The sequence below is a fragment of the Lottia gigantea genome (assembly GCF_000327385.1).
Source record: "Lottia gigantea unplaced genomic scaffold LOTGIsca_59, whole genome shotgun sequence".
NCBI lineage: Eukaryota > Metazoa > Mollusca > Gastropoda > Lottiidae > Lottia > Lottia gigantea.
Window position 1 is genome coordinate 702,156 of NW_008710013.1, and position 10,108 is coordinate 712,263.

The following is a 10,108-nucleotide window of genomic DNA, read 5'->3' on the forward strand; positions in this document are numbered from 1 at the left end:
ATTTATCCATGCTCAAGACCAGATGTTTACTCATCCTCTGACATTAAGAGTAATTTTGAATTTGCCAAATCAATTAAGTTCAGGCCAAAAATAGAATTGTTAGTGAAACAATATGTAGTCTACCTGTGGGAAAAGAGTAAAAAATTATTGAATTAGTATAAACAATCGAATCATTCATGATATTGAACCATAACTGTTAGAGTCAAGATAACAATTAGTAAGCAGGTGTATTATTGGTCAAATCTAAGGTTTGAAGGATACGATTCACAGGCACAGCATCCACCAACCCCATAGAAAAAAAATGAACATGGACACTGAGAGATACAAGAGCGACAATTGGGTAATATGATTAAAATGGTATGGTAACGCAGTCTTAGTTACGTTATGAATACCTGTAATGAAAAGGAAGTATTCTTATACTTAAGAAAGATAATCAAAAATTATTCTTCGAAAAGTATTAAAATCTGATCTATAATTATCCCTTAGATCATTTCATAAAATTGACCCTTCGCACTTGATACTCAGATTAATCAGATTGATACGTGGTTTTTGCACCACAAGTTTTGAATTTATATTCGAATATGGAGTTTGTTTATATCTAAAGAGGTTTGAAAAGTAGGTCATACGAATCCTAAATTGTAGAACAATCTCACCCTAATCCCAATTGAGCGCATAGAAATTGACTTGCCCGAAGATGAAACTACCAAATTCCGCCAATCTAAGGAAGCCCATTGGATTGAGACATTGAATACAGCAAGACCTATAGGACTAAATATTCACCATAATGTAGGCATAGCACCCTTTGTTGTCCCGTTCAGTACAACCAGCAATCGAGCAAGCAAGATAGTTCATTCCCACTATAAGAGCCTTCAAGAGAAATTCCCTCAAGTCTATAAGCAGAAAATGATAGTTGCATAATCAAAAAATAAGAATAAAATTAAAAAAGAATTAAATGATAATATTGTTCATACTAAACTAAAAACAATCAGAACATAACAGATACTATACTTCTCGCCCATTGGGTGAGATATTTTTTCTAATTTCAGATCAGAATCAGAAGAAAACCCAATATCAAGACCCTTAATCCTAATTTCTAAATAAGGTGTCTGCTCCACCCAATGCCTGTACATTTGGGAGAATCAAACCCTCCCTTACCCGAAAAATCAAACCCTCCCTTACCCGAAATCTAAACTTTTCTTAACTAGCGTAATTGAAATAACTTTTGATTGACAATAACAATAACTTTAGTAATTTAAAGTTTTCAACTTGTTCAATATACTGATTATAAAGTTCAACTGATAAATTTCCTGAATTCCTTCTTTTTGGGCTGTTGTGATTGAGATACATTTGGTTTTCTTTTCATTTAAAAATCATGACATTAGAATACCAGTTTAAGACTTCTTGCAATTTAAGTTGTATATCCGTTATTATAGTTTTACCAAAGGTATAAATAGTAATATCATCCGCAAAAATTGAATTTATATATAATGGTAATTTATTGATAAAGATTAAACAACAAGGGACCTAAGATGGATCCTTGTGAAACTGCATGCGTAATATTGCGAGAAGACGAATAGTTCCATTGTCGTAACATCGTTGTGTAGATCTAGACTGTTGCGAGCAAAGAATTGGTTATCATTTAGAAAAATTGTAATATGCTTTGAATAGTGTCTTTCAAGCAGTTTAGATACACTAGATTGACAAGATAAAACAAAAATTGATGTATAATTTTTGGGTCAGACTTACTTTTGCTTCTTTGAAATTATCAGGAAATATGTTTGTATAGATTACATAGATTATATATATGAGTCAAAGGACCACTTAATGTATAAGCACCGCATTTGAGAAAAAAAGAATTTAATTTAGCTAAACCAGTACTTTTAACTGCATTTAACGAATATAATTGTTTAAAAACTTCATATTTTTATTGTGGTCAATCGAACATTCTCCACTAGAAATTAACATGGAAGTGGCAATTTCTTCAATTTCAATAACATAACTTTTATAATAATTACATGTAGGCCTTTTTCTGTTAACTTGCTTTTGATTAGTTAATTTAGATGCAATATTTGAAAAATGATCACCAGATTCCTACACTTATCATCTTTGCCTTACTATCTCAAGCTATCTCTTGTGTGCATTCATTTTCAAGATTTCAGAATTTCTAGAATATCTAGGGTGATTTTATTTCTGACACGCCTATCAATTATCGGCTGGATAGTATAATACAAAGATTTGTATGTGCCGTTTATGAACTTAGTTATATCGAAAAATCCACCTTACCGTGTTGGAATCAGAAATATACAACAATGAAGGCATACGGTGCCTACTTAACAATCACAGTATCTGTCCTCTCGGCAACAGTTGGCTTGGACACGACGAGATTGTCTTTCAAGTCTACTTTCACCTGACTGTCAAAAATGCCCACTATCATTATTGGCGTCACAAACACATGACGTTATTGGTAACGTCACAATGGCACGGTTGTCAAAGATGGCAGACAAAGTTTAAGGACTTTGGACATTAATCGTTATTGAACCAAAATGGAGGGAAAGAGAGAAACGATTGCCCAGAAAACTGTGACCATAGCACCCCAACTACTTCCAGAAGTTGAAGATCCCCAAGAAGACACCAAGAAAGCAAATGGGTGTAAGCCTTCACTGACGAAAAAACAGCGTGGTTTTTCGCTATTTTTCGCCAGTTCATCCACGTCCGTGTTGGATAGTAAAGATACTCGGGAATATGGTATGAGAGATAGTGATATTGTTCAACAATCGATAGAATCAACCCCAGAACAAATTGCTGCAAATGTAAAACTTGCCCGTCTCCAGTCAATTTTTAAAGAAGCGGACAAGGATGGCGAGCCTGGACTTAGTATGGATGAATTCAAAGATGCGCTCAGGCAGACATCTAATAAGGTAAGAGATAATCATAAATTCACATTCAAAAGTGTTTTTTAGCAGATTTGAATGAAAATGGTTATTTTGATAGAGTTGCCAAAGCGTAACCAAGTTCTAGTCTATAGTCTATAATTAATGGATATTTTTTTATCACCACCTGTCGCATCAGATCATTCTGGGATGGTTTCTTTAAAAACAAATAATAATGCAACTGCCCGCATTTTATTCTTGAATACACCCAATCACTGAACTAGTCAAAATGTACAACATTATAATGATCTGTAGACATTTAGACATAAAATTTTGTTTCTTTCAGCCAATAGATGAAGAGGAAGTGGAAACATTGTTTATGAAAATGGACGCTAACTGTGACGGAACATTAGATTGGGAGGAATACGTTAGCTACAATTTATTAGAATATCAGGAAAAATCACAGATGTTAGAAATGCTGAAAGAAAAACCCTTTCCGAAAGAAATAAAATGCATTCATACGCGTCACCATGACAATATAGTCCGAATCATTTATTCACCTCATGTCCATAAACGATGGACTCATATGGACTACACGAATGGCAAATATGCAACTCTCAGCAAAGATGGTATTGTTACATTCTGGAGTTTAGGGTTGCGTTACAATAGGTGTCATACTGTTGCGGTACCGAATGATCGAGCAACTCAGCCATGGTTTGTTGACATGGTGTCAGTCTATAACGTCAATATGATAGCGGTTGCTAGTACTGATCGGGATATAAGTTTTTATGATATCACAGCTAAGAAATTTGTCAAAAGATATGTGATAACGGGTTTAGAGAACTGTGTCACCACCATGGACTATTGGGCGGATTTAGACGGAAAGAAGCAGTCAGTAATGGTATGGGGTGACACCGCCGGAAATGATTACGGGATATATTTTGAAATTCAACGTGGAAGTGGACTCTTTGGTTCATTACCTACCAAGCAGGAGATGGCAAAGCGAATAAGTTTTGCAGAGCTGCTAAAAGGCCATTTTCCAAATATCAAAGCTTTTCGTCTGGCTGGAATCCACGATGACTGGGTAACTAAGATAGCTTATATCCCAGAATTGGGATGTTTTTTGTCGTGTTGTCAATCAAGTACCACCTCTCTTTATTTGGGAGACTTTCTTAAAAAGAAATCACCATCTTATTTCAAGGTGAATAAAGGCTTGTTTGCATTCGATTACTGTGCCAAACTTAATATCATTGCGACTGGAGGTATGGACTACAATGTTCGAATATGGAATCCGTATGTCAACAATAAATGTATATTGCTACTGAAAGGTCACACCAAGCCTGTGGTACATATTGTTTTGATTGGCAAGAAACATCAAGTTCTCAGTATCGACAAAGGTAAAAGTATCCGTGTTTTCGACCTTAAGGATCAGAGTTGTCTCCAGAATCTTAGTGGTAGAATTATCTCCCTTGGACCGTTTCCTATCTCAACCATTCTATTTAATCCTGATCTTCAGCATCTGGTTTTAGCAACTAATAAACTAGGTAAGATAAGTCGTCTTTAATATCTATTTAATCGAATCACTGAAGCTGATTACACGTTTGGAGGTAACATGGTGGAACACATTAGACTGATTATGAAATATACCAGGGGAGATTATGAACCTTGCATTTATAAGACTTTATTCTAAATAGATAAACAACAAATGTGTTCTCGAAAATTCGAACGGAATTAGTTGTAATGAACATTATGAAGAGATTCAAAATAGGCTCCATGTATGTGTTCCATGGGCTTATAGCTTCTATTTGCACCGTTTTGTGTTTCTGCTTCCTGAGATTCCAGAAACAATCGGACTCTAAGCTATCGTACAATATGGTTAAGTTCTTAAAAGTTATGTGAACAGCAGACGTCGGATATGTAATCGGAAGCGAAATAATTATAAGTTATAAACTACAATATAATATTATGTGGATAGCGATATCTGAATTTATTATTACAGGATTGCTGGAGAGTCGTGAAGAAGATGAACGTCATGCTGAAATATTGTCACACAATAAACCTGTTGTACAAGTTCTATATAATCCTTCCTTTAAGGTAATACCCGTGATATCGTTCTTTGCAATTCTTTTTTCCTGTCTTCAGTCCCTCCGTGTATATATCTATACCATATGAGAATGACATTATATCATATTGTGTATTGGGTGGTGCTAATTCCATCAATTACTGATCAGTTATCTCTGATGATATTTCAGGTAGTGATAACAGCATGTGAGGAATCTGTGGTCAGTGTATGGGATATGGAAACAGGAGAGAAATCCATGCAGTTTGTTAATGCTCATACACTAATGGAAGATGGTGTGCTCACACCTCTAGAGATTACTGCCATGGCTTTTGACCCACCTATGAGAAGGTTGCTGACTGGCGCCAGAGACGGAATTATCAAGGTAAACTTCTTTTATTTATTAGTAAAGTACGCTTTTCGACCAATTAACATCGTGTCCAAAACACGCCCCATTCGTCACACTTCCTTAATAAGACCATGTCAAAACCCAAATTCGTGATACGATGTCCAATTAAGTGTTTCTCTGAACTAAACTTAACGCTGGCAAATGGTCATGAATTGGGCTGCACTAGGATATTATATATATAGATACTGTACAAACATGCCATGGTCGAAATGTTGCACTCGAATTTGTTTCATTTAAGGTCTGGAATTTCAATGTTGGTGCTGTGCTTCAGAGTTTTTACGCGTCAGAAAGGGCTATGGTGACGGGGATTATTTGTACAGCTCGAAAATTTTATGTTACTGGTTGGTTCAGATTCATCAATGTATTTGTAGATGGCGAAGGAGCTGATAGCTGTAAAAGGTGGCCTAAGAAGCATGAGGAGGACATTCTTTGTATGGCTTACTTTCATCCTACGTTATTAGCAACTGGTGCGTATGATGGTACGATTAATGTATGGCTTCGAGAAACTGGTCATGTTGTCTGTAAGCTCAATGCTCATGAATCGGATAAAGCTAATCCAGACGGTACTTATAGCTACGGCGAGAACCAGGAAACACAAACCCCTTCATATCAACCTAAAAGTGATTCTGAATATCGACTTGATTCAGCTGATTCAATTATGTCACCAATGGACTTTCCAACTTTGACCAAATCCAAAATTGGTAGCTTTTATGCTGGCCAGGATTACCATTTAAAACAAAAAGTCGAAAGTAGAAGCCTAGAAGACATCGATGATAAGGATGGTGAGGAAGAATTATGCAACATTATGAACATCGAAGACAAGAGTTACGAACATCCTTTGTTGGGAGCTTTGAATCCCCAGAGTCCAGATCTTGATAAGATACCGAAGAAACTTTATAGTCGACAAGATTATGACAGTCTTACAAAGAATTACGAAGCTTCAATTGAAAGTATGATTTTTCTTGAAAAGAGAAATCATTTGGATAAAGACACTGCTGTTTTGGTTTCCTCGGGTGCGGAAGGCTGGGTGCGCTTTTGGTCCGTCGCTCATGAGGGTGGTTTATTAGGTCAATTCAATGCTGGACATCAACCTGGTTGTAGCGTAAACTGTATGGTTACGGATATAGATAATAACTATCTTATTACTGCTGATACCATGGGCGTCGTTAAAGTTTGGGACATCATGAATTATTGTATTCGTCTCCGTGTTCCCGATGGCACATCATATGCCAGATTTAAGAAACTGACAAAACGATTTCCTTATCTTAGGATTTTTGCCATCAGTGCTGCGTTCCGTCAAGATAAAGGTGAAAATTTTAAAAGGCGACCTCCGCCAGCTTCGAGCAATCCGGAAATGACTTTAAAGGAGCCTTTGTGCCTGAACTCATTCCGTGCCCATACTAAAGCTATTAACCGCTTAGAGTTTATCAATGATAGGCAACTCATTATCACTACTAGTAGTGACTGTGCTATAAGACTTTGGACTATCTGTGGAAAATACATTGGAACATTTGGTGAGAGGTGGAAACAACTTCCCAAAACAATCAAGGCTGCTGCAATCCAAAGAACAGTGCCAAAAGATCTTCGAAGATGTGGTTCAGCTCGGACGATGAGGGTACTGAACGGTGGTAAGCTACCATATTGGCGTAAAGCGGTTAACCTGGTTAAACAAAGAGGATTTGAACGTTTGAAGGCTCAATTTGAGCATCTTCAAGACAAGGACGAACTGAATGAACTGTTAAAAAAGCAGGAAATGGAGCAAGAATCTAGTAATATATTGGGTAAATCTTATAAAAGACAGATCAGACATAAAATGCCGCCAGTTTTACCCAAACTTTTGGAAACACCAAACACGGTTTGTACAGTTTACTATTTAAGAGCTAAAGCTTGAAATTATGATCGATATTTGAATAACGTTTACTTTTACATATAAAATGTAAATCTTATTCACAGCAGTGACATGCCGTCGCACAGATGTTGCTTCGATAAAGAATAATCATTTCACATTAAACGAGAGAAAATGACCACACGCCACGGTTGAATAGATCAATGCCTTTTCAAGTGACCATGTTAATAAGATGAGATGTTTTTTTTTTTAAATGTAATAACTATTAAGTGACTTCTAAGGCAAACAATGTTTAATCTTTGCAATTTTTTGATGAAACTCGATACTCTTAAGATATTACATTTTTGTGGGCATCCGATATCTGTTTCATTTGATACAACTCCATCTCAAATTGCAGAATCTGAATTAAAATTTAACTTTAAAAGTTCTCAGACAAGTTTGCCTAGATGCCTTTACCTGAATGTTCCTCTTTTAATTCTTTTAGATAGCTGTATATCATTCTTTACCATTTGCTGAACTGACTCCATTGGATATCAATCAAGCCTCGGCTACATTGAATGAGATCAGTCAGAGGAGATGCCTTCCTAATACCAAAGAAACCCAGAAGAAGGAGAAGAAGAGCGACACTCCCGCAGGTTTTGTTGGACACTATACACACATAGTTCATAAGAACATGGGATTAGGTAAACAAGCTCCGCAGGGAAGATTACGTAAAGTATCTAGTCGACATACCAGACTACCAATGAAAACGCCAGAAAGTGATGAACGCAGCACAGCGACAAATTCCCCTTTAAATCCTATAGATTGCGGGAGTCCTGTTTCCGGTAATAGTCGCAATCCCACCAAATTAAAGTTTCCAGTAATAGAGTGATGGATCTCAATGTACCTAAATGTCATTGTTCTTGAAGAAAACAATCCTTAATGTATTCTTTATAAGCAAGAAAATAATTCCTAATGTGAGAACTGGGTCTCCACTGTCCTTATCGATGACTACTCTTGTATTCTTTACTAGCAGCTTATCGGAATTGTGTTTTAAGATCCAGATATAGGTTGTAAAAAATATCTGACTGACAAAAATGACTAATAAAGAATGAGTTCGGCAGCCACTCGAACCCAATCAGCTTGAATAATATAACAAATAATAACCTAAATATATTTATTCATCATTAATAACAATAATCAAACAACAATAACTCAACAGTTTTGGCTTCACGTAACAATAAATATACCAGAAATATACAGATATGTAACACACACTTAAATAAATATCATTAGTACACTAAGCTACATATAAAACTATATTATTATAGTATGTTATTTATGCCAATTAAAGGAAAATAACAACTTCTGTGGAAAGCTGAAAAGAACTTTGACCAATCAGAAGATGAAAGTTAAATATATAAATTGAACAACGAGACGAGTAAAGCTTACAGATAAATTTTACTGTAATTCTGGTCAATATATTCAATTTTTACAAAAGCTTAAATAAAGGCTTTACATAAAAACATCTTTACATATATTATGAATACAAATTTGCCCTATCTGTATCGTTTATTATTGTATTTACAATTTAATTACATAGTGGCAATTTATATACAGAATGTTAAAAATCCAAATATTGCCACCAATGGTAGGACCTAAATACACACAGAAAAAATTTAATGTTTATTTTAAAAATGGCAGGTATGAATATTAACTATATAAGACGATAATCAAACGAGTTTTAATGTTTGTAGAAAAAATTTGCAATATGCTAATTATTAAGCTTTTAACAGACAGAAGAAATAACAAACAATCATTAAACTATTTTGTTTCGGTCGAGTTAGGCTATTCGCAGTTGTCGGAATTCGACTATTAATAGTGTACATGCAATGACGCATTCATCTTTAAGCTTTTCCTCATAAATTTACATAGAAACACTATATTTATGACGTTATAAATCTTCAAAAATTTTCCTAATAAATTTATATACAGAGACTATACTTTTGACGTTATAAATATATAAGATATAAAACAATAGATAGCAATACTTGATTAACATAAACCAATTAACATATGATATTCATATATACATAATAACCTCCTGACTTTGTACACGTCAATAAAAATATCTATAAATACTTATGTATATTTGCAAAAAAAAAAAAAAATCAGAATGCGATAGTCTGGGTATAAGGGAAGGATATGTCTGATTTCTCCAAAGTGCAAGGATGTTAGGGACCCATTTCCAAGAGAGTAATGGTGTCACATTTTCATCTTATCAGTTTATAAAATGCAGAAAATTTCGACAGTTTTTTTATGAATTTTTCAAATCATGTGCGTGGTCAAGATTAAATGTTAATTTGAATTTCTTTAAACTAATGATACATAGTTACCTCACCTTTCGCTACAACTCATCATTGTAGCCTTCATTATTACTGTCCAATAAGCCACTGCGTAACATATGGCGTAGCTTGCAATGAGAAGTTGACGAATAGGCCTACAGAGGAAGTTTCAACCAATTACAATGGGTGTTTCAATATACCCATGTAATTTGGCGAGAGCGGATAATATTGTGAGAACACTCATACCCCCTTGCTTAAAGAAAATTGACTTCTCATGCATAAGCCAATTGACCGTGTTAATGTATATTCTATAAATATGGGAACAGATCGTGAGTCCATGGAAAAGCTTGTGCATCTCGAGCTGGCAGTTTCAATGGCGATTGCGACTCCTAATACGCTTTTTTGTACGTGTATGCATATTGTTCTAATAGAACTGCTCTATGCAGATTTCTAAAAACCACAATGCAATGTCAAGATGTTACGACTTACGTTACGACATTTGGTCTGTATATAAAGATATTACGGCATCATAATAAAAAATTTTACTGATGATCTCCCTTTCATTCATGCACGGAACATTGTGTTATCCCTTTTGACTCT

At 35.1% G+C, this 10,108-nt stretch overlaps 1 protein-coding gene across 1 annotated transcript; it reads left to right on the plus strand.

Annotated features, from left to right (window-relative positions):
* Nucleotides 1-3,219: 3,219 nt before the first annotated feature.
* LOTGIDRAFT_92084 (hypothetical protein) lies at nt 3,220-6,968 on the plus strand (the record flags this gene model as incomplete). Its single annotated transcript, XM_009063634.1, has 6 exons — nt 3,220-4,423; nt 4,870-4,964; nt 5,123-5,314; nt 5,577-5,998; nt 6,092-6,628; nt 6,683-6,968. Coding segments are annotated over 6 exons (2,736 nt in total), but the record flags the coding sequence as incomplete, so codon positions are not given.
* Between the last annotated feature and the right edge of the window lie 3,140 nt (nt 6,969-10,108).